Genomic DNA, 26365 nt, shown 5'->3' on the forward strand with positions numbered 1-26365 from the left:
GTATCTTTGTAATTGTATTCTTATGTTATATAATCGTAATTGACACCAGTTCATCATGTTATTAACTTGTAAGCATTCATTTCACTGCACACTTTTCTGTTGGTCATAGTATATGGACAATATGTGAGAAGTAGGGACTGTTAGTGTTTGCACATGTGTTAATAATTCAGCAAGGGACTGGATAACAGCATTGCTGATTCTAAGGACAGTTCCACAAACTTTGTGAGTGCACAAGTGGGGGTATATGGACTTGCTATCTTCTCTGCAAGACTCTTCGATGGTGATTGTGCACCTGCACAGTCGCAACAGATGGCTGCTGGCCATCTCTACAAGGACTACAGTGGGTCTGCACCTCTGGTGGCCCACCAATACTCTCTACCAGGACTGCAGTGGGTTTGCACTGTGATGACCTACCTACCAATATTCGTCAGAACTTCGAATGACTCTGCTGTGGGTTTGCTCCATTGTGGCCCATTACCTGTCAGCATGTCAAGAGTCAGCACTGTCTTTCTGTTGGAAGGACAACACTACTTCTTCAAGACTGCGTGGAAAACCACTACTTCTGTGTGCAATTTCTTTTACTAATGAGACTTTGTGAAAAACAAAAACTGTAATTACTATTATGATGAACAATCTGGACTGTCTTTATGGACTGTGAGAAAATTTAGCTTTTGACCAACATTGTATCAATAAGTGTGTGCATTTGATATCTTTGTTATTGTAATTATGAAAAATTTTATCAAATCTTTATTGGCCACTGCCCAAAAATATTTTGTAAAATTTTTTGTGGGGAGCATGGGGGCTATGTAAGTAGGCTGTTTAGATTTTTATATGGGTAATGCCACGTAGCGCTCTATATGAAAATCACTGGCTGTGCTGTGTGCAGTATGTGGCTAGTTTGCATTGTTGTCTGCCATTGTTGTCATGAACTGCTACAGCTGGATGTGAACAGCGCGTAGCGTTGGGCAGTTGGAGGTGAGCCGCCAGCAGTGGTGGATGTGAGGAGAGAGATGGCGGAGTTTTGATAATTTGTAATACTGGATGTCAATTATGAATATTAAGGTAAATACATTGTTTGTTCTCTATTAATATCTTTCATTTGCTAACTATCCCTATCAGTAGTTAGTGCCTTCAGTAGTTTGAATCTTTTATTTAGCTGGCAGTAGTGGCACTCGCTGTATTGCAGTAGTTCGAGCAACGAAGATTTTTGTGAGGTAAGTGATTTGTGAAAGGTATAGTTTAATGTTTGTCAGGGCCATTCTTTTGCAGGGATTTTTGATAGTCAGATTGCGTTGCGCTAAAAATGTTGTGTGTCAATTTAAGCATAGTCTTGTATAATTTGTTCTAAGTGGACGTTTCACATGTAAAATTGTTCTAAGGGGATGTTTCAAGTATCGAAGATGAAAAATTTCGTATAGCTCTTAAGGTATGCATTTTCGACCCTGTGTTTACTGAGACTTTTTTGCTAGTATCATGCACTTTCAACTGTATGCTTTTACGCCATTAATTATGATACAGCCTGTATTTTTATATTTCATTTATTGTAGCTCTTCTACACCGTACTTGTTACAACACGTAATATTTTAATGGCAAACTTTCTTAATTTTCTATACCATCTTTATGTATGTTACGTAGACCCACTTTATAATAAGATTCGACGGATGGTCGTGATCTGTAACGGTTATAATTATTCTACTATGCACTGATGTACGGGTGTTTCCAAATTAACCTGGTATATGATGTAGGGTACTCTTTCCGGCATTATGTTATATTTTCGTGTTATAAGGATATTGTTTACAACTTGTATTTATAGGTAACACTGTTCTTCCAAAGATGTACACACAGATGTATTCACAAATAATATAGCTCTTCCAAAGATTTATGATTTTATGTATCTATGATCTTTCTGTATTTATGGATTATGCGACGTAGACTACCCTGTTCATCTTTGACTACCAGTCAACAAATAACTTCCATAGTATAATACAGTATATTTTAGACAATTTTAAGTGCACTTGTAACTACTGTATTGATATTCATTCTGTGTCTCAGTGCAGTCATGGACTGTGCGGCTGGTCCCGGCGGAGGTTCGAGTCCTCCCTCGGGCATGGGTGTGTATGTTTGTCCTTAGGATAATTTAGCAGTTAAGTCCCATAAGATTTCACACACTTTTTTTTCTGTGTCTCAATCGTTTAATCGCTGGAAAACGTATTTGCTACATGTCTGCCGTACATTTTTCTGATTTTGTACTTATCTACACGTTGGGACACCCAGTTCAGAGTCTAATTGTACCCGACATGTAAGTAATATTACTTTCGATAATGTGTAAACTGACATTGGAATGGCATACTGGTGTTAAATTTTGGTCGTACTCACTGTTTACGTATTTGCGCAAAAAAAAGCGTTTTCAGCGTTGCATTTGATAATGACTTAAGGCCGAAACCCTGATAGAAATAAAAAATAAAAAATTGTACAATCAAATGGTGGAAACATCGTTCAAATGCTATTTTTTAAACCCTTGGCCATCTGGAACTCTCCATTCTGTCACTTTCATTTCTGGCCAGACCCTGCATATACCATAAATTCGAACAAAATCTATTGTTTGGTTGATTGGGGGAGGAGGCCAAACAGTGAGGTCATCGGTCCCATCGGATTAGGGAGGGATGGGAAGGAAGTCGGCCGTGCCCTTTCAAAGGAACCATCCGGGCATTTGCTTGAAGCGATTTAGGGAAATCAAGGAAAACCTAAATCAGGATGGCTTGAAGCGGTTTGAACCGTCATCCTCTCGAATGCGAGTCCAGTGTGCTAACCACTGCGTCACCTCGCTCGGCCGGACAAAATCGGTGACGACGAGTAGGCACCGAGTCACCCGGTAGATCGCAGCAACTGAGGTGGCAGCAGGCCTCGTTGGAGTGCAGACAGTACACCAGTAAGACTATCATTTTTAGCAACTGATCAAGACTATAAAACTGGCTAGAGTGTAGGCAGAGTGCGTTCAGGTCCGAGTCGGCAGCACATCACGAAGACGACTAACAATAAGTCGTCGAAATGTTGTGCAGAAACATGGATTTGTTTTGTATATGGACTCTCCGAATATATATTCTGAGTATGTTGTGTGTTGTTTTTTACGGAATCAGTATGTACGTTGAAGTATGCGTTAGAACACGGAACCTTTAGTTGCAGCGTTTGCTGAAAATTCTAGGCTTACGACTCACAAGGCACTCCCTTGCCGCCTGGGAGGCGGGCAACCATGTCGACGCTGTAGCGCGTCAGGTTGCCATCATACTCTGGCTAAGTGGCGCTGGTGCAATGGTGAATTACAGCGCATTTAAGAGGTTCACACTACTTCTTATCGGCAACTATACAGTACACGTGCCCCTCGTACACTTCAAAACTCACAATGGTGCCAGCCTGACATTCCACAACAGACCATTTCAGTTCTTCCATGTATCGTTAAGTCAGCTTCAGAAAACACAATCGCTCCGTATCGGCGTAACATTACTTTAAAGAATATGACATTGTTTACCTGTAGTATCTTTAAAATCATTTATATGGCTGCGATTAGATTAGTACTTAAACCACTTTAAAACGACGCAACAGGCACCCAGATCTAGAATACATTTAGAGGAGAGGCTCAATCACAAATATTATGTTACAGATACATTTGTACTACCAAAGGACACCTTTACGAAAATCGCTTATGAACTTAATCATTTGCCTTTGCTTAACAGCTTATGTGACTATTTGTTTAGGTTACATTTTAACAGCTGTATCTCTGTAACCACCAAAAGTTGCACTCATGTTAAATGGAATGTTTTACTCGACTTAGTCTATACTAGGACTTCCAAAAATATTTACTATTCCTCCTGAAACAGAATGTAGATGCAGACAGATGTACGCCCACGCGTACCGCAACTCCACGCTCTGTAGTTGGTGTTCCTGCGATCATGCTATTCTCTGTATCCAGTAAGGTGTGAGCAGAAGCCAACGTTGCTCCTCTACTCCATAGCAAGAAGACAGTTCTGACACCCCCGTGTGTGTCACATATGCCACAAATAATGTTTGGTAAAATCAATGAATACATTAACTTTTCTGTTAAACATATTTACAACTAGTCAATGCAGTGCTTATTACACAGAGAAATGCTCCAAGCCAAGGGAAAATGTGGAGCTAGCTGCTGTGAAGAAAGACGTTGGCTCCTACGGATGCAATGCTCTGTTGGCTTGATGGATGGAAGTTTCAGACACAGATCTCTATGCACAGTTTATTTTTCTCCTTGAGCGTTCTAAAATCTACAATGTTTTTCGGTATACAGGAGAAAAATAAACTGCAGATGGAAACCCAAGACCAAAACTGTCATCCAGCAAGGCATTGCATGCATAATAGACAAGGCCTGTCTATGTGGCAGCTAGCTTCATCTTCTCCATTGGCGATCGTGGAAATCAGTCGCGGTCACTGAATAACAAACAATATTGCGAGACTTTCCGCCTACTCTCTGTCAGCATACAGTCATGTTTACTGTTAAAGGGGCAGCCTAGTGGCAGGCGCTGCCGCCGATAACTTCAACGCTCTGTAGCGTCGTTGGATGACGTTTCCAGACACAGGTTCCTATCGTCAATTTGCTCCTCAAGACACCCTCTACAACCCCTCGAAGTTTGTCGCAGTATTTCTGGGACATCCTGTATAACTTGTAAGCTACAGCTAGTGAATCTGAAAATGATCATATTCATCATCGGTTTAGGGAAGGATGGGGAAGGAAGTCGGCCGTGCCCTTTCAAAGGAACTATCACGGCATTTGCCTGGAGTGATTTTGGGAAATCACAGAAAACCTAAATCAGCATGGCCGAACGCGGGATTGAACCATCGTCCTCCCGAATGCGAGTCCAGTGTGCTAGCCACTGCGCCACTTCGCTCGGTATGATCATATTAACAGGCTATGACAATACGACGAATAATTCGGCAGACAGAGACGTTCAAAGTCAATAGTTTCTCACTGAGGTAAAAGAAACGAAACAGTGATATAAACGAAAAGCATCATCCAAAGCCACACAAGATCAACCATGCATTGCGAGAAGGAAACCTCATAAAACAGCAAACAGGTACAAAATTCAGCATTGCAATGCTGACAATGTAAAATAAAGAACATTTGTTGCATGGAAATTATGAGCCTGTCCTGAGTACCTGCTCGGCTATACTGTCCAACCATAAAATTTTTTCATCGTATTTCTAAGCCTTGGGAAGTACTTAAGGCTATGTTTGCCTTATTCCTTCTTGATTCTCTTTAATAAGCTACTGGAATAGCTAGCGATTCCTGCAACCGTCTCAAACACAGTTTCAAATGTGATATTTAGTTCGTTTGCCTCCTGCGACATAAATTGAGGGCACGGCGTATTATCACATGTGATTTTTTGTGAGGAACTTTCTCTGCACCTAAGGTGCGCAAAGAATGTTGTGCCACGCTGTGTACTGAAGAGAGAGCAACGAGAGCACTCGAAGTGCTCAGTATGGCAGTCGACAGTGAACTGAGTCAGCCGGTCCTTCAGAACGAAGGGGTGCAACAGCTCAGCTCTCTGGCGGTAATGATCTTCCGCAACGGGACCATATCACAATGGCTCATCGAAAGTATCCGGACAGGTATTATTGGACAGTAATACGGGATATGTTCACCCTTGATCTTTACCACGGCTTGAACTCTGCTGAAAACTCTTTCAATGAGGTGTACTGAATGTCTGTACAGAAATGGTAGTCCGTTTTTCAAGAACAGGACCAGCAGAATGCAGTGATGTTGGACATTAGGGTCTGGAGAGATATCGACGTTCTAACTTATCCCAAAGATGTTCCATTGGGTTCAGGTAGGAACTATGGGAAGGTCAATCGGTAATGCTATTGTCCACAAACCATCGCCTCACAAATATTGTTTTATGACAGGGTGCATTGCCATACAGTCATTAACTCCAAACTGTTCCTCTACAGTACGCAGTACATAGTGCTGTAAAATGTATTTATGTATTTCTGCATTTAGCATTGTCTTAAGTGTAATAAGGGGACCACCCGTAACCACGAAAAACACCCAGACACCTAACATCACCCAGTCAATACTTCACTTTTGGCACTATACAAGATGACATGTAATGTTCTTCAGAAATCCGGCAAACCCAAACCCTCCCATGGCATTGCCACAGGATATAGCGTGATTCATCACTCCAGTCACTCACTTCCAATCAAGCACTGTCCAGTGACGTCGCTCTTTACGCCACCTCAAGCGTAGCTCAGCAGTGAATGCCGAAGTGAGTGGCTTACGAGGAGCTGCTCGAGCACTGTACCCAGCCTTTAACTCTCTACGCACAGTAATTGTACTAGCTGGACTGCTGGTAGCACTTTGGATTAGCGTGTATGTCCCTCAGCTTTACCAACGCAGTGGTAGGGACAGAGCATCGAGTGACATTATACTGAGTGCACTATCCGAAAATTACCTCGAGCAATTAAACAGAGAACCGACTCGTGGAGATAACATCTTGGACAAACAGACCCGAACTTTTCGACTCTGTATGTGCAGAACAGGGAATCAGTGATCATAAGGCCGTTGCAGCATCCCTGAATATGGAAGTTAATAGGAATATAAAAAAAGGGAGGAAGGTTTATCTGTTTAGCAAGAGTAATAGAAGGCAGATTTCAGACTACCTAACAGATCAAAACGAAAATTTCTGTTCCAACACTGACAATGTTGAGTGTGTATGGAAAAAGTTCAAGGCAATCGTAAAATGAATTTTAGACAGGTACGTGCCGAGTAAAACTGTGAGGGACGGGAAAAACCCACCGTGACACAACAACAAAGTTAGGAAACTACTGCGAAAGCAAAGAGAGCTTCACTGCAAGTTTAAACGCAGCCAAAACCTCTCAGACAAACAGAAGCTAAACGATGTCAAAGTTAGCGTAAGGAGGGCTATGCGAGAAGCGTTCAGTGAATTCGAAAGTAAAATTTTATGTACCGACTTGACAGAAAATCCTAGGAAGTTCTCCTCTTACGTTAAATCAGTAAGTGGCTCGAAACAGCATATCCAGACACTCCGGGATGATGATGGCATTGAAACAGAGGATGACACGCGTAAAGCTGAAATACTAAACACCTTTTTCCAAAGCTGTTTCACAGAGTAAGGTCGCACTGCAGTTCCTTCGCTAAATCCTCGCACAAACGAAAAAATGGCTGACATCGAAATAAGTGTCCAAGGAATAGAAAAGCAACTGGAATCACTCAACAGAGGAAAGTCCACTGGACCTGACGGGATACCAATTCGATTCTACACAGAGTACGCGAAAGAACTTGCCCCCCTTCTAACAGCCGTATACCGCAAGTCTCTAGAGGAACGGAAGGTTCCAAATGATTGGAAAAGAGCACAGGTAGTCCCAGTCTTCAAGAAGGGCCGCCGAGCAGATGCGCTAAACTATAGACCTATATCTCTGACGTCGATCTGTTGTAGAATTTTAGAACATGTTTTTTGCTCGAGTATCATGTCGTTTTTGGAAACTCAGAATCTACTATGTAGGAATCAACATGGATTCCGGAAACAGCGATCGTGTGAGACCCAACTCGCTTTATTTGTTCATGAGACCCAGGAAATATTAAGATACAGGCTCCCAGGTAGATGCTATTTTTCTTGACTTCCGGAAGGCGTTCGATACAGTTCCGCACTGTCGCCTGATAAACAAAGTAAGAGCCTACGGAATATCAGACCAGCTGTGTGACTGGATTGAAGAGTTTTTAGCAAACAGAACACAGCATGTTGTTATCAATGGAGAGACGTCTACAGACGTTAAAGTAACCTCTGGCGTGCCACAGGGGAGTGTTATGGGACCATTGCTTTTCACAATATATATAAATGACCTAGTAGATAGTGTCGGAAGTTCCATGCGGCTTTTCGCGGATGATGCTGTAGTATACAGAGAAGTTGCAGCATTAGAAAATTGTAGCGAAATGCAGGAAGATCTGCAGCGGATAGGCACTTGGTGCAGGGAGTGGCAACTGACCCTTAACATAGACAAATGTAATGTATTGCGAATACATAGAAAGAAGGATCCTTTATTGTATGATTATATGATAGCGGAACAAACACTGGTAGCAGTTACTTCTGTAAAATATCTGGGAGTATGCGTGTGGAACGATTTGAAGTGGAATGATCATATAAAATTAATTGTTGGTAAGGCGGTTACCAGGTTGAGATTCATTGGGAGAGTCCTTAGAAAATGTAGTCCATCAACAAAGGAGGTGGCATACAAAACATTCGTTCGACCTATACTTGAGTATTGCTCATCAGTGTGGGATCCGTACCAGGTCGCGTTGACGGAAGAGATAGAGAAGATCTAAAGAAGAGCGGCGCGTTTCGTCACAGGGTTATTTGGTAACCGTGATAGCGTTACGGAGATGATTAACAAACTCAAGTGGCAGACTCTGCAAGAGAGGCGCTCTGCATCGCGGTGTAGCTTGCTGTCCAGGTTTCGAGAGGGTGCGTTTCTGGATGAGGTATCGAATATATTGCTTCCCCCTACTTATACCTCCCGAGCAGATCACGAATGTAAAATTAGAGAGATTAGAGCGCGCACGGAGGCTTTCAGACAGTCGTTCTTCCCGCGAACCATACGCGACTGGAACAGGAAAGGGAGGTAATGACAGTGGCACGTAAAGTGCTCTCCGCCACACACCGTTGGGTGGCTTGCGGAGTATGAATGTAGATGTAGATGTAGATAGATGATGTCAGGTATTTTTTACAAACTCTGTGCCAACGGCCTTGCCGCAGTGGTGATACCGGTTCCCGTTAGATCACCGAAGTTAAGCGCTGTCGGGCTGGGCCAGCACTTGGATGGGTGACCATCCAGTCTGCAGAGCGCTGTTGGCAAGCAGGGTGCACTAAGCCCTTGTGAGGGCAATTGAGGAGCTACTCGATTGGGAAGTAGCGGCTCTGGTCACGAAAACTGACAACTGCTGGGAGAGTCGTGTGCTGACCACATGCCGCTTCATGTCGGCGTCCAGCGACGCCTGTGAGCTTAGGATGATACGCCGGCCGGTCGGTACCGTTGGGACTTCATGGCCTGATCAGACGGAGCTTAGTTTTTACAAACACCCTCAGAAGTGCTCGACGGTCACAGCCTGTCAGTACGTGGTCTTGATTCAGCTGTGGTTGTTCCTTCGCATTTCCAGTTTAGCAGAGCTTTTTTTCTAAAAAAAATAGTTTGAGGGTACTCCGACATTGGATATAATGCAGCGAAAATTATTTATAACTGAAGCATGGGATACTACCCGTCTGCTTTTAGCGATGATGTCATGAACATGTAGAACTAAAAAAAATGGTATCGGAATCTTCAGTCGACTTTTAGATGCAGGACAACAAGTAAAATAATTTGTTAGTTTTCTGCTATCTCTCACCTCCAACGTAACTTACAAGTTGCAACGTAAGACAGGACACACTGTAAAACTTCGCACAACCGACAAGAATGGAACAGCAAGTGCAAACGAATAAAGAACAACAAAAGAAAGATGGCAATGAATAGCGAAGGATCATGGTAGCGGGACCGTAGAGACATCTATCGGTAGGTCGGCGTCTGAGTGTACGCATATCCGTTTAGCACTACCATCGCCCACTATTGGCGGGCGAGGGCACTACATGCTTGGCGAACTGGCTGCCAGCAATTCAGCTGTCGAGAACGGTTGCCGCAGCTTCGAAATGCTTGAAACAGTCGATGACATCGCTTTTCCCACCAAAAACTGCACTGTATCGTTCGTATTGCAACAACCAACACGAAAAAATGAAATAAAAAAGTTACGTCCGTGAAATAAATCCTTGGCGCTCTTCCAAGTTCTCAACATCGTAAAAAAAAAAAAAAAAAAAAATTACTTCGTCGACGAAAAAGTTTAGGGGTACGCATCCCCGAGCATTCCCCCAGAAAAACAGCACTGCAGTTTAGTCATATCAGAAATAGTCGAGTTTAGCAACTTTAGAAGGGTTGAAATGTCCCTGATGGATTTGTCACTCAGATTACATCCAATGACTTCTCCAGCTTGCTGAGCTCTCGGGACGGATCCAGTCTGCTGTTCCTACTTCTCTGCTGACCACATAATACTCGCAGCGAGTATATTGTGGTCAATAGAGAAGTGGTACCTACTCGTCAATTCCGCATTACGTAGTGGTTTCCGGATACTTTTGATCAGACAGTGTATACTGGTAGACATCACTTTACTGCCGTGACTTAGGTCGGCAGTGGAGGATGATACGGCCTCGTGGCACCAGCTCTATGGCACGCACAGGGCGTGAAAGCGACCAATGCGAACCTTTAAAGGGATTGTTGTGTACATAGTTCCGCGTAGTCAGTGCGTACACAACTTTTCCAATAGAACGCGCCCCGCTAAGCACAACAGCGCAGGCGCAGCGCTCGTCCGTCTCCGCACTACGAGATGGCGCTGTCTTAGAGACGGACCAAATTCTACTTCCGCCGATCCGCGTATTAATATGTAATGCAGCCAATGAGATTGCTGCTAACCTGGAACCTTTTCTCCCCGGGGATCACACTCGCGCAGTAATACCTGAACGCGCGAGGTATTATAACGAGTGTACAGACCTCCGATCAGTGAGTCTGCATTAGTCTGTACCAGTCTGCATTAGTCTGAATTTGTCTGTACCAGTCTATAGTCAAGTTTCAGTCTGCGCCTAATAAGATTATCATATTCCTGTACATAGCCATGAAGAGAAATGTATAGACACTTTGTCAAGTATCAGAGATAAGTGAGAATAAGATCAACGTACCAAGACCAAAGGAACTTCAGAGTGTCAATTGTAAACAGCATCCAGAATCAAGTTACGTAATGTCTATGATTTTTATTATTTTAATAAATGTGTGTGAAAATTAATCAAGTTATGTTTAAAGTTGGTCACCGTCAATCTGCTACTCTAAGCGTGCAAGTGGCATTTCTATCGTCTGACCTAACGGCAGAAGATAAACACGCCACGATAAGGCCAAGAGACATATTGCTGACACTCACCTACTTCGTTAGAGCGACAAGTCAAATAATCTGATGGTGTGTGTACCGAAGGTCTTACAGTACGCACAGCACAGGGATGGTTAATATTCTTACGGATGAGCTTATTTAGTACGAGACTCTAGTAGGGAGTTGGGAGTTGGGTGTTGCGGCAGTACCTGTGTGAAGTCGGCGCCGAGGAAGCCCTGCGTGACGCCGAAGAAGACGGCGATGGGCGTGACGAGGCAGTGGAGCGGGTCGCGCAGCAGGCGCGCCGAAGCCGTCACCAGTCGCAGCCCCGACGCCTCCTCCTCGTCCGGAGCGCTGCGGAACCACCACAAAGCGACGCTGCTCACCAAGTCAACACACACACACACACACACACACACACACACACACACACACACACACACTGTCACACTGGTACATAGAGCTACACGTTACTGCGCGCTATACAACATTTTGCGGCCGTGCACAGCGGCACTCCGTGAGGCTGTCCCCTGATGACACTGTTTGCACGCAGGGAAGTCGCTGGAATACTGTAGCGAAATACAGAGGTTCGGCGCCGGGTGCATGAGTTGGCAGTTAACGCTTAACACTAAGAAGTTCAATGACGAAAAGCGCTGTACTGTGTGATTGAACGATTTCCGAACAATCACTGGAAGCTGCCAATAATTCTTCCGGGTTGTATGGCCGTGGTCCGTGGAACTCTTCTGTCCCTGAAATTTCGTCGAGAGCTGCGTTGGACATCTTCGGAGGTGCTACTGGTAGTGCTGAGTCTTCCCAACTGACGAGTCGGACGTCGAAGAAGGCCTAAATACCGTGGAAAGTGGGCGTGGTCCGGATTTCACGCGATAGCAGAGATGAACCTTTTCAAGGATAAAATGTAACTATCGATCATAGTACGTCAAAGATAAAAACTTCTCATCGATTCTGTAGCGCCACTCTCCATACATCGCTGAGTTTCACAACTTCTTATTTTCTGTGAAAATTATCACCATGTTTATACATTTCGATGGCTTCTCTATATATAATATACACTACTGGCCATTAAAATTGCTACACCAAGAAGAAATGCAGATAATAAACGAGTATTCATTGGGCAAATATATTATACTAGAACTGACATGTAATTACATTTTCACACAATTTGGGTGCATAGATCCTGAGAAATCAGTACCCAGAACAACCACCTCTGGCCGTAGTAACGGTCTTGATACGCCTGGACATTGAGCCAAACAGAGCTTGGATGGCGTGTACAGGTACAGCTGCCCATGCAGCTTCAACACGATACTACAGTTCATCAAGAGTAGTGACTGGCGTATTGTGACGAGCCAGTTGCTCGGCCACCATTGACCAGCCGTTTTCAATTGGTGAGAGATCTGGAGAATGTGCTGGCCAGGGCAGCAGTCGAACATTTTCTGTATCCAGAAAGGCCCGTACAGGACCTGCAAATGGCGGTCGTGCATTATCCTGCTGAAATATAGGGTTTCGCAGGGATCGAATATAGGGTAGAGCCACGGGTCGTAACACATCTGAAATGTAACGTCCACTGTTCAAAGTGCCGTCAATGCGAACAAGAGGTGACCAAGACGTGTAACCAATGGCACCCCATATCATCACGCCGGGTGATACGCCAGTATGGCGATGACGAATACACCCTTTCAATGTGCATACATCGCGATGTCGCCAAACACAGATGCGACCATCATGATGCTGTAACAGAACCTGGATTCATCCGAAAAAATGACATTTTGCCATTCGTGCACCCAGGTTCGTCGTTGAGTACACCGTTGCAGGCGCTCCTGTCTGTGATGCAGCGTCAAGGGTAACCGCAGCCATGGTCTCCGAGCTGATAATCCATGCTGCTGCAAACGTCTTCGAACTGTTCGTGCAGATGGCTGTTGTCATGCAAACGTCCCCATCTGTTGACTCAGGGATCGAGACGTGGTTGGACGATCCGTTACAGCCATGCAGATAAGATGCCTGTCATCTCGATTGCTAGTGATACGAGGCCGTTGGGATCCAGCACGGCGTTCCGTATTATCCTCGTGAACCCACCGATTCCATGTTCTGCTAACAGTCATTGGATCTCGACCAACGCAAGCAGCAATGTCGCGATACGATAAATCGCAATCGCAATAGGTTACAATCCGACCTTTATCAAAGTCGGAAACGTGATGGTACGCATTTCTCCTTCTTACACGAGGTATCACAACAACGTTTCACCAGGCATCACCGGTCAACTGCTGTTTGTGTATGAGAAATCGGTTGGAAGCTTTCCTCATGTCAGCACGTTGTAGGTGTCGCCACCGGCGCCAACCTTGAGTGAATGCTTTGCAAAGCTAATCATTTGCATATCACATCATCTTCTTCCTTTCGGTCATCTTCGTGGTGTAGCAATTTTAATGGCCAGTATTGTATTTCGATGGCCTCTCTATATATAATATATAAACATGGTGCTAATTTAAACAGAAAAGAAGACGCGGTGAAAGCGATATATTTACAGTGGCGCTACGGAATTGATGAGAAGTTTTTATCTTTGACGTACTATGATCGATAGTTATATTTTATCCTTGACAAGGTTCATCTCTGCTATCACGTGAAATCCAGACCACGCCCACTTTCCACGATATTTAGGTCTTCTTCGACGTCCGACTCGTCAGTTGGCAAGACTACTACCAGTAGCACCTCCGAAGATGTCCAACGTAGCTTTGGACGAAACTTCAGGGACAGAAGAGTTCCATGGACCACGGCCACACAGCCCGGAAGAAATCTCGGCAGCTGAAACATCCGGTCGTGAAAGCCTTCATTGTGTAATCACTTCCATTAAACATTTAGTAATATGCGCAAGGAAACATTTAAAGTGGAACAACGACATAAAAATAATATTAAGAAAGGCACGTAACATTCAGTCATAGGGAGAAATCTCAGGGAGTGCAGCCCCTTACGATGAAATTAGCTTAGAAAGCTCTAGTTTCAACGATACGATAATGACCGTTACTGTCACTCTTACTACATAATAACTAATGAGCCAATACATTATGACCACTTACTTAATAGTTTCTTTGTCCATCTTTGAAACGAAATACATAATTGACTCTGCATATCAGGGATCCGACAGTTTGTTGGTAGTTTTGTGGAGGTACACTATGTGATCAAAAGTATACGGACACCTGGCTGAAAATAACTTACAAGTTCGTGGCGGCCCCTGTTGATAATGCTGCAATTTAGTGTGGTATTGGCCCACCCTTAGCCTTGATGACAGCTTCCACTCTCGCAGGCATATGTTCAGTCAGGTGCTGGAAGGCAGCCCATTCTTCAAGGAGTGCTGCACTGAGAAGAGATATCGATGTCGGTCGATGAGACCTGGCACGAAGTCGGCGTTCCAAAACATCCCATATGTGTGCTGTAGGATTCAGCCCATTACAGGGATGTTATTGACGTGTAACCACTCCGCCACAGGCCGTGCATTATGAACAGGTGCTCGATCATGTTGAAAGATGCAATCGCCATCCCCGAAATGCTCTTCAACACTGGGAAGCAAGAAGGTGCTTAAAAATCAATGTAGGCCTGTGCTGTTATAGCGCCACATAAAACAACAAGGGATGCAAGCCCCCTCCATGAAAAGCACGACCACACCATAACACCACCGCCTCCGAGTTTTAGTGTTGGCACTACACACGCTGCCAAATGACGTTCATCGGGCATTCTCCGTACCCATACTCTGCCATCGGATCGCCACATTGTGTACCGTGATTCGTCACTCCACACAACGTTTTTCCACAGTTCAATCGTCCAATGTTTACGCTCCTTACTAAAAGCGAGGCGTCGTTTGGCATTTACCGGCGTGACGTGTGGCTTATGAGCAGCTGCTCGACCTTGAAATCCAAGTTTTATAACGTCCCGCATAACTGTCATAGTACTTGCATTGGATCCTGATGCAGTCTGGAATTCCTGTGTGGTGGTCTGGATAGATGTCCGCCTATCATACATTACGACCCTCTTCAACTGTCGGCAGTCTCTGAGTCAACACATGAGGTCGGCCTGTACGCTTTAGTGCTGTACATGTCCCATCCCGTCCCCACTTCACTATCACTTCGGAAACAGTGTACCTAGAGATGTTTAGGAGTGTAGAAATCTAACATACCGACGTATGATGCCGGCCGAAGTGGCCGTGCGGTTAAAGGCGCTGCAGTCTGGAACCGCAAGACCGCTACGGTCGCAGGTTCGAATCCTGCCACGGGCATGGATGTTTGTGATGTCCTTAGGTTAGTTAGGTTTAACTAGTTCTAAGTTCTAGGGGACTAATGACCTCAGCAGTTGAGTCCCATAGTGCTCAGAGCCATTTGAACCATTCGACGTATGACACAAGTGACACCCAATTACCTGACCACATTCGAAGTCCGTGAGTTCCGTCGAGCGCCCGATTCTGCTCTCCCACGATGTCTAATGACTACTGGGGTCGCTGATACGGAGTACGTGACAGTAGGTGACAGCACAATGCACCTAATACGAAAAACGTATGTTTTTTTGGGTGTCAGCATACTTTCGATCACATAGTGTATGTGGCATTAGATATCTACTCACGGGTCATGTAATTCGAGTAAATAAAAGGCCACTGATTTGCGTACGCGGTGACAGCGCCCGATAGAGACCTAGATGAGTTTCATAGGATAGACATCAGGCGAATTTGGTTGCCGAGACATCAAAATGAAATCACTACAATGCTCCTCAAACTAACGGTTCTGGCTCCGGCATACGGACAATTATACAGCTGAAAGCCCGCCCGGTTGGCCGTGTGGTCTAACGTACGGCTTTCCGGGCGGGAAGGAGCGCCGGTCCCCGGCACGAACCCGCCCGGCGGATTTGTGTCGAGGTCCGGTGAGCCGGCCAGTCTGTGGATGGTTTTTAGGCGGTTTTCCATCTACCTCGGCAAATGCGGGCTGGCTCCCCTTATTCCGCCTCAGCTACACTATGTCGGCGATTGCTGCGCAAACAAGTTCTCCACGTACGCGTACACCACCATTACTCTACCACGCAAACATAGGGACTACACTCGTCAGGTGTGAGACTTCCCTGGGGGAAGTGAGACTTCCACCGGGGACCAAACCGCACAATAATCCAGGGTTCGGTGTGGGGCGGCGGATGGGCGAAGTGGACTGCGGTAGTCGTCGCGGGGTTGTGGACCACTGCGGCTGCGGCGGGGACGGAGCCTCTCCGTCGTTTCCAGGTCCCCGATTAACATAACATAACATAACATACAGCTGAAAGATGACTTCGGCGTCGGGGAAGACATCAAGCATGAAGGGATGAAGGTGGTTCGCAGCTACCAGCGTGTCTTCGATTGCTACCACAAGTCCCATGCAAGTACAGGAGAATGTCTCCCATAGCATAATAACGCTCCCGGTGCGTTGAACGACGCTACACGCCGTTCACCTCGATAACGGCGTTTGAGGAGACGACCAGTGACCTAGTGTAGCAAAAATGTGATTCACCCGAAGATCAGAGACGTTTCCATTGATCGACGGTCGAATCTCGATGGTCCCGTGAGCACTGTCATCGTAATTGAGGATATCGTTTTGCCAACATGTGAACAAGAAGGGATGGTAGGGATGAACTCCAATATACGATGATCGTTGTGCTCCGAGACACCTGTGTATGCACGGGCATTGTGCTCTTTCGGCAGAGATACATATCACACCATCTATCCTACATTCCAAAGCAGACAAGCCTCCGAACCCACATGTTCTTTGAAGACTCGTGGATGTCCAACCGGTTAGCGCCTAGTGGTAGTTTCACTGTCCTTCTACCTCTTTCCGTATATGCTTACGACAGTAGCACGTGAACATTCGACCAGCTTCGCCATTTTCGACATTCTCAAAAAAAAAAAATGTTCAAATGTGTGTGAAACCTTATGGGACTTAACTGCTAAGGTCATCAGTCCTAAGCTTACACACTACTTAACCTAAATTATCCTAAGGACAAACACACACACCCATGCCGGAGGGAGGACTCGAACCTACGTCGGGACCAGCCGCACAGTCCATGACTGCAGCGCCCTAGACCTCTCGGCTAATCCCGCGCGGCTCGACAATCTCGTTGGTTATAATGTTTTGGTTTATCAGTTTGGGATTGATAGATGACAGAGAGAAGTTCCAAAGAACTACAGCGCATTTCGTCACGATCGTTTAGCAAGCACAGAAGTGTCATGGAGAAGCACATCCAACTTCAGTTCAAAAATGGTTCAAATGGCTCTGAGCAGTATGAGATTTAACTTCTGAGGTCATCAGTCCCCTAAAACTTAGAACTACTTAAACCTAACTAACCAAAGGACATCACACACATCCATGCCCGAGGCAGGATTCGAACCTGTGACCGTACCGCTCGCGCGGTTCCAGACTGTAGCGCCTAGAACCGCTCGGCCACTCCGGGCGGCCCAACTTCAGTGGCAAATGCTGCAAGAGAGTCGTTGTGACTGACGGTATGATTTAATGTTAAATTACGAGAGCATCGTTTCTAGAAGAGCCAACCAACAATTGCTGCATCCAACGGATGTCTCCCGAAAAGACCACGAACGTAAAATTAGAGAGATTAGAACTTATACGATTTTTACTTATAATAATTCCTATTCCTGCACTCGTTCGAGACTGGAACAGGAAACGGCGTACGTGACAGTGCTACATCTGTAAGGTGTCTTGCGGTCGGTACATGTATGTGCAAACGCAAAACCGGATTTATGAGAGCTGAGCTGCCGAGCGTTGCCGACCTCTTCTTCCCGCCGCTCGTGGATAAATTTGAAACAAGTATACTATTTCGCGCAACAGTAGATGGCAGAAAATATGTAGAAGAAATTCACATGTGAAGCAAAACATTAGTTGTCATTTTCGCTTTGGATGAAACAGTTCACATCTCGGGCAGGCTAGTAGCTACCACTTCATTGTGTCATGTTCGCTGTCTGAAGCGCATTTGAAGATGACGATCTTAGCACTGGGCAACATGATACGCTCTGTCTGTCATGAAATAATGAGCCTGTAGCAAATCTAGTTTTTTTTCACTGAATGACGTTTCGACTTCGATCGTCGAGGTACACAGAATGTAACTGCTTTCCTCATCTGTATTCGTTATGTTGAGGGATAAACGCCATTCGCATTTAGTTTTCCGAATTCGTGGTGTCTGTTTTGTAAAAGACTGTTTTGCGCACAGCAGGTTCCGTGATGAGGTCATGAACATGATGATGAATATGGATACAAATACAGACCGCTGACGCGACGGTGCCTCCAATACTTAAATGTTGAGTGTAGACTGCATTACAATCACATTTACTAAGCATTAAACGACTACTACAGAATATTTGGGTTTGGTTTGGTTTGGTTGTTTGGGGGAAGAGACCAAACATCGAGGTCAACGGTCTCATCGGATTAAGAAAGGATGGGGAAGGAAGTCGGCCGTGCCCTTTCAAAGGAATCATCCCAGCATTTGCCTGGAGTGATTTAGGGAAATCACGGAAAACCTAAATCAGGATGGCCGGACGCGGGATTGAACCGTCGTCTTCCCGAACGCGAGTCCAGTGTGCTACCACTGCGCCACCTCGCTCGGTAAATATTTGGAAAGTAAATACTTTAGGTTTGCATGTAAATGTCAGCAGCTGAGAACAAAGTTGCACTGACGCGGCGCCATCTATTGATTTTCACGAAGTCACTCAAGTCGTTGTTTTAATTCGGTAGTCATTTGACAGTGGACGAAAGCAAAAGACAATGTCTTCGAAAATCGGTGGTCCTACAACTTGAGAAGCACATTTCAGAATTCGACTTTTGTGTGCGAACGAGTCTACAGCCGCTCAGATTCGTCGTGGGTTGAGCCTACTTTAGGTGCCGAGAGCAATGAATGAAATAAAGGTCAAACAATGGCGCCAAGACTGTTAAAGTGATCTTGCAAGTATACACGATTAAGGACGGAGCAACAAGGTCATTTCACAAACATAAAATAGTGCAACAACTGCACCAAAAGCTGCGATCTGATCAAGTGACGGTGAGTGCTCTGGCTGACAAATTTCACCTTGTTGGGCTCACCACTATTTAGCCGATTGTCGTTGGAAGCTCGGATATCACCAGTTATATGGAAAATGGGTACTGAAAATGGTTAATGACCGACACAACCAGCAAAGCATGTCAAGATTCTGGCTTTCCTTTAAGAACTTTTCGACCAATCACCTGCAGTCGTGAAATGCACCCAGCGACTGTTAACTATTCACACACTTGAAGTACACTTTAGGCTGAAAAAAAAAACGACGCACCACAAAGAAATTATAAGAATGGGACGAAAATGGGTAGATGTGATGTACCGGGTGATCAAAAAGTCAGTATAAATTTGAAAACTGAATAAATCACGGAATAATGTAGATAGAGAGGTACAAATTGACACACATGCTTAGAATGATACGGGGTTTTATTAGAACAAAAAAATACAAAAGTTCAAAAAATGTCCGACAGATGGCGCTTCATCTGATCAGAATAGCAATAATTAGCATAACAAAGTAAGACAAAGCAAAGGTGATGATCTTTACAGGAAATGCTCAATATGTCCACCATCATTCCTCAACAATAGCTGTAGTCGAGGAATAATGTTGTGAACAGCACTGTAAAGCATGTCCGGAGTTATGGTGAGGCATTGGCGTCGGATGTTGTCTTTCAGCATCCATAGAGATATCGGTCGATCACGATACACTTGCTACTTCAGGTAACCCCAAAGCCAATAATCGCACGGACTGAGGTCTGGGGACCTGGGAGGCCAATCATGACGAAAGTGGCGGCTGAGCACACGATCATCACCAAACGACGCGCGCAAGAGACCTTTCACGCGTCTAGCAATACTTTTTTTTTGTTCTGATAAAACCCCATGTCATTCCAAGCATGTGTGTCAATTTTTACCTCTCTGTCTACATTTTTCCGTGCTTTATTAAGTTTTCAAATTTATACTGACTTTTTGATCACCTGGTACATGGACAGAGAAAAAAAAATGATTACAGTTTCAGAAAAATTGGATGATCCATTCAAGATAAAGAACTTTCAAATTGACCAAGTCAATGACTCGTTGGTCCACTTATGGCCCTTGTGCAAGTAGTTATTCGGCTTGGCATTGATTAATAGAGATGCTGGGTGTCGTCCTGAGAGATATCGTGCTAAATTCTGTCCAACTGGAGCGTTAGATAGTCAAAATCCCGAGTGGTTGTGGGCCCTACGCATAATGCACCAAACGTACTCAATTGGGAATAGATCCGGCGACCGTTCTGCCTTGCCGGTTTGGTAAGCACTAAGACAAGGAGCTAGAAACTCTTGCCGTTTGTGCGCGGGCATTATCCTGCTGAAATGTAAACCAAGTGCAACAAAATGAGGCGTAGAATTTCATCGACGTACCACTATGGCTATCAGGATGTCACGTGACAACCAAAGGGGCCCTACTATGAAAAGATATGGCACTTCTGACCGTCACGTCTCGTTATGGGACCCTACGGCGGGCGACATTGAGACTGATTTCACATCACTGTCTGAAGCGTCTACAGACACGTCTTAGGTCTGGAATCTCATGGACTGCAGCAGAATTGTCTTCAGTGATGAATTCCTCTTCGAAGTGAGCCCTGATGACCAGCTAAGGCTCGTTTGGAGCCGCCACCGACAGAGGAGGGATACTAACCTGACTGTCGCCTGCCAACCAGGAATGTTGGACTGGGGAGCCATTTATTTTCATAGCTGCACCCCTTTGGTTATCATCCGCGCTGCCCTTACAGCACAGCGGTACGTCGACAATGTCCTACACCTCGTTTTATTGACCTTCATAGCAACCAGTCCAGAGCTTACATTTCAGTAAGATAATGCCCACCTGCACACGGTGGAAGTTTCTTGTCTTTGTGCTTGCCAAACCCTACCTCTGCCCGCAAGGTCACCAGATCTCTCACCAACTGAGAACATTTTGAAGCGTGTTGTACAGGGCCCTCCAACCAGTTCGGGATTTTAACGATTGAACGCTCCAATTGGACAGAATTTGGCACGATGTCCCCCAGAAGGACATCCAACAAGTCTGCCAATGAATGGTCAGCCGAATAAATGCTTGTATAAGGCCCAGTGGTGGACCACTGCGTTTCTGACTTGCTCAATTTGTGAACCTCTTTCTCCTGAATAAATCATCCTATTTTTGAAACTGCAATCATTTGTTTGTCTGTACATGAACATGACATCTACCCATCTGCGTCCCATTCAGATAATTCCTTTGTGGTGCGTCGGTTTTCTTTCTTTTTTTTTTTTTTTTTTAAATAGAGCGAAATCGCCTGGTGGACAACAGTTAAGGTGTAAGTAGACTGTTTATATGTTTGTATGTTGGCAGCGCTATAGACTGCATTAATATCACGGACCGCGCTCTTTGCCCTCGTTAAGAGACTCTGTGGTTGGACGGATTCGTTAGCAGTGATGGAGGTTTGAAGTGTTAGCGCGAGCGGACGGTTTGGACATGTACTTCTTGATGCGATAATTTTCCAACAGCCGTGTGTATTCTAGAAATTTATTTTATTTTAGGAACTTCTAATTGCTACCAGTTTCAGCATTGCATTGATGCCATCTTCAGGCCCCACTCGTCATAGTCGTAAAATCGCAATACACGGAAGGAGCCATATAACTGGATCCGTGAATCAAATCGTCCTGCAACATCTCTTGTTGGCTAGGCGACACAGTCTGTGTCGTTTCTGAAGAAGATGAATTTTTTAACTTCGAGTATAGATTTACGTGTCAGGAAGTCGTTTCTGAAAGCATTTGCATACAGTGTAGTCATGTATGGAAGTGAAACATGGACGATAAATAGTTTGGACAAGAAGAGAATAGATGGTTTCGAAATGTGGTGCTACAGATGAATGCTGAAGATTAGATGGGTAGCACACATAGCTAATGAGGAGGTATTGAATAGAATTGGGGAGAAGAGAAATTTGTGGCACAACTTGATTAGAAGGAGCGATCGGTTGGTAGAACATGTTCTGATGCAACAAGGGATCACCGATTTCGTATTGGTTGGCAGCGTGGAGGGTAAGAATCGTAGAAGGAGACCAAGAGATGAATACACTAAGCAGATCAAGAAGGATGTGGGTTGCTGTAGGTACTGGGAGATGAAGCAGCTTGCACAGGATAGAGTTGCATGGAGAGCTGCATCAAACCAGTCTCTGGACTGAAGACCACCAAAACAACAACATTTACTGATGCACGTCACTTTTATTTGTCCCGCCCTGTAGAGCAGAGAGCACACTTGCTACCATTACGTCATCCTGTCTTCTCTATTTCATTCGCAAATGGGACATGGGGAGAGTGGTTGTCGGTAAATCTCCGTATTAGTTCTCATTTCTCGAATTTTCTCGTTGTGGTCATTTCACGACATGTCTGTGGAAGGAAGCAATATGTTGTCCGATTCTTCGCGGAACGTATTCTCTTGGAATTTAAATAATAAACGTCTCCGTGATGCACAACGCCTCTCTTGCAGCATTGCCATAACGCTCTCGTGTCGACTAAACGATTCCGTGTCGAAACGTGCTGCTCGTCAGTGGATCTTCTCTACTTCGTCTAATAAAACAATCTGGTAAGACTCCCAGACTGACGAGCAATACTCAAGAATTCGTTGAACAAGTATTTTGTAAGCCACTTCTTTCGTGGATAAACCACATTCCTTTAAGGGTCTTCATATGAATCTCAGTTTGGCATTTACTTTTCCTATTATTAATTTTATATGGTCATTCCACTTACAGCCGCTCCGAAGGGCTACTCCTAGGCGAGATACGGTAGTTACTGTTTCCAGAAATTTGTCGCCTATAGTGTAAGTGTTCATTAGTGGATTTCTTCTCGGGTGTATGCGCAGTATTTTACTTTTACTTACGCACAGGGTCAACTTTGTCGGTCCCACTTTTCTGTATCTAGGGCGGCAGGCATCGTATTCAATACAGAAATGGATCACTGAATATGAGGTATTGTAGGTGTCGCTAGTAATCTTTTTGAAACAAAACTGAACTTGAGATGAAACCTCGATTTAATTACACAACTGACAATTCCACGAGATTTTAACGCATTACTGCCGCTTGTTGTCATGTATTTCCAAGGTTGTATCAGAATTAAACAAGCAGCTGAAATATTGCATCGGAAATGCTATATACTGCACCTTTCCAAAAGGCCAGCACGAAGGATTCGTGGAAACTCTCGGAAAACTCCTGATGGAACCCGGAAGTCAGTGATGCCACAATCGGCCGCTTCGCCTGTAACCAAGGTATTACGTGCTATACATAGACAGAGGGAGCCACGTAAGTGTATCAAAATGTAGAAGTACTTCCATTTAAAAGAACAACAGAAAAGCTGCTCCGGCCTGCTGAAGATGTAGATTCCGGTAGGACACGCCCGGCTAAGGCCTTGCCAGTGTCAGGGTCTCGTCGAAAACCGGTGCGACGACTCGGCGGGGAGTTACGCAAGTTGTGAAGGCCACGGTCGCGTCCTCGGAAAACTCCACCAGCCGCGCTTAGTTAATGTGACGACTGCTAAGGTCAAAGGGGCCCGTGGTTTAGTATCGTCTAGTTCACAGCCTCGTTTAAAGGCGCCCATAAAACCAACATACAGATACTAACGAATACGATTAATAGACCACCGGGGCACTTATAACGTTCCTCTCCGCGTCTCTTTTCGTGAAATCTAAGGAACTTCCCTTGTGAAGTCCACGTGGCCCATGTCATTTGCTATTTATTCATTTTCGAGGTGAGATTATGCCACAATCACTAAGGGAAACAATTTGTTGGCCGTCCTGCAATCAAATTCTAGCGCGCTTGTAAGACAGTTTTGATTAGGTGCGCTACCCTCACTCTGTCCATCGAGACGGAGTTAATTAGCTACAACTGCCACGACATTGGTTAACCTGCCAGCTGATCTCTTGCGAGATCCTACGAATCTCTGAAAAGTCACGTTTCCGGATATTGATATTTGGAAGCTATGAAAGTGACAGTAACGCGAAAATAAACACATCACTGAAAAATATAATTTCACAAAATCTAGTTACAATTTCTGCCACTAAAAGCTTTCTCCAACTTCATATTAGCTCTAAAAAACACGGGGCTACTAAATAATTGCCAAGATGGTTAACGTCTGTTTGGGTATCTTGTTGCATACACCGTACAAAAACGAACTGCATTCTTCCTACATTCTGCATACATCATGAGCATGTCAGCTTTTCTGCATTGGTAAATCCCATCGTCCACTCGAGACCTACTTCAACTATCACATACTATCTAATTAGCAAGTCGCAGTGCACTCGAGGAACACACAAGCACACTGTAACATCGTACCTAGCAACTACGCAGACTGAATGGCACAAACAATGGGGCTTTTCAACATACGATATCTCGTTAACGACTCTCACTAGAATCCTGCAAAAAACAGCACTGACATCTAATTTACCCTACTTTTAGTTTTTAATGTCAATAGGCACTGCTCCAATTAAAAAGGTGTATGTTTGCCCCCCATGAACCATGGACGTTGCCGTTGGTGGGGAGGCTTGCGTGCCTCAGTGATACCGATGGCCGTACCGAAGGTGCAACCACAACGGTGGGGTATCTGTTGAGAGGCCAGACAAACGTGTGGTTCCTGAAGAGGGGCAGCAGCCTTTTCAGTAGTTGCAGGATGATTGACTGATCTGGCCCTGTAACACTAACCAAAACGGCCTTGCTGTGCTGGTACTGCGAACGGCTGAAAGCAAGGGGAAACTACAGCCGTAATTTTTCCCGAGGGCATGCAGCTTTACTGTATTGTTAACTGACGATGGCGTCGTCTTGGGTAAAATATTCCGGGGGTAAAATAGTCCTCCATTCGGATCTCCGGGCGGGGACTACTCAAGAGGACGTCGTTATAAGGAGAACGTAAACCGGCGTTCTACGGATCGGAGCGTGGAATGTCAGATCTTTTAATCTGGCAGGTAGGTTAGAAGATTTAAAAAGGGAAATGGATAGGTTAAAGTTAGATATAGTGGGAATTAGTGAAGTTCGGAGGCAGGAGGAACAAGACTTTTGGTCGGGTGAATACAGGGTTATAAATACAAAATCAGATAGGGGTAATGCAGGAGTACGTTTAATAATGAATAAAAAAATAGGAGTGCAGATAAACTACTACAAACAGCATAGTGAACGCATTATTGTGGCCAAGATAGACACGAAGTCCATGCCTACTACAGTAGTACAAGTTTATATGCCAACCAGCTCTGCAGTTGAGATAAAAGAAATTATTCAGGTAGTGAAGGGAGACGAAAATTTAATAGTCATGGGTGACTGAAATTCGAGAGTAGGAAAAGGGAGAGAAGGAAACATAGTAGGTGAATATGGATTGGGGGTAAGAAATGAAAGAGGAAGCCGTCTGGTAGAATTATGCACAGAGCATAACTTAATCATAGCTAACACTTGGTTCAAGAATCATAAAAGAAGGTTGTATACATGGAAGAATCCTGGAGATACCAAAAGGCATCAGATAGATTATATAATGGTAAGACAGAGATTTAGGAACCAGGTTTTAAATTATAAGACATTTCCAGGGGCAGATGTGGACTCTGACCACAATCTATTGGTTATGAACTGTAGATTAAAACTGAAAAAAATTGCAAAATGGTGGGAATCTAAGGAGATGGGACCTGGATAAACTGAAAGAACCTGAGGTTGTACAGAGTTTCAGGGAGAGCATAAGGGAACAATTGACAGGAATGGGGGAAAGAAATACAGTAGAAGAAGAATGGGTAGCTTTGAGGGATGAAGTAGTGAAGGCAGCAGAAGATCAAGTAGGTAAAAATACGAGGGCTAGTAGAAATCCTTGGGTAACAGAAGAAATATTGAATGTAATTGATGAAAGGAGAAAATATAAAACGCAGCAAATGAAGCAGGCAAAAAGGAATACAAACGTCTCAAAAATGAGATCGACAAGTAGTGCAAAATGGCTAAGCAGGGATGGCTAGAGGACAAATGTAAGGATGTAGAGGCTTATCTCACTAGGGATAAGATAGATACTGCCTACAGGAAAATTAAAGAGACCTTTGGAGAAAAGAGAACCACTTGTATGAATATCAAGGGCTCAGATGGAAACCCAGTTCTAAGCAAAGAAGGGAAAGCAGAAAGGTGGAAGGAGTATATAGAGTGTCTATACAAGGGTGATGTACTTGAGGACAATATTATGGAAATGGAATAGAATGTAGATGAAGATGAAATGGGAGATACGATACTGCGTGAAGAGTTTGAAAGAGCACTGAAAGACCTGTCGAAACAAGGCCCCGGGAGTAGACAACATTCCAATAGAAGTACTGACAGCCTTGGGG

At 44.6% G+C, this 26365-nt stretch overlaps 1 protein-coding gene across 1 annotated transcript in view; it reads right to left on the reverse strand.

The window, feature by feature from the left end:
- Window positions 1-26365, reverse strand: part of LOC126168763 (protein unc-93 homolog A-like) — a 334913-nt gene that overhangs the window by 65628 nt on the left and 242920 nt on the right. Inside the window, exon 4 of the mRNA XM_049920584.1 lies at window positions 11185-11329. Within this exon, the coding sequence (XP_049776541.1) occupies window positions 11185-11329 (145 nt within the window). The remainder of the gene's footprint in view (window positions 1-11184; window positions 11330-26365) is intronic.

This window comes from Schistocerca cancellata, chromosome 1 (assembly GCF_023864275.1).
Source record: "Schistocerca cancellata isolate TAMUIC-IGC-003103 chromosome 1, iqSchCanc2.1, whole genome shotgun sequence".
Taxonomy (NCBI): Eukaryota; Metazoa; Arthropoda; class Insecta; order Orthoptera; family Acrididae; genus Schistocerca; species Schistocerca cancellata.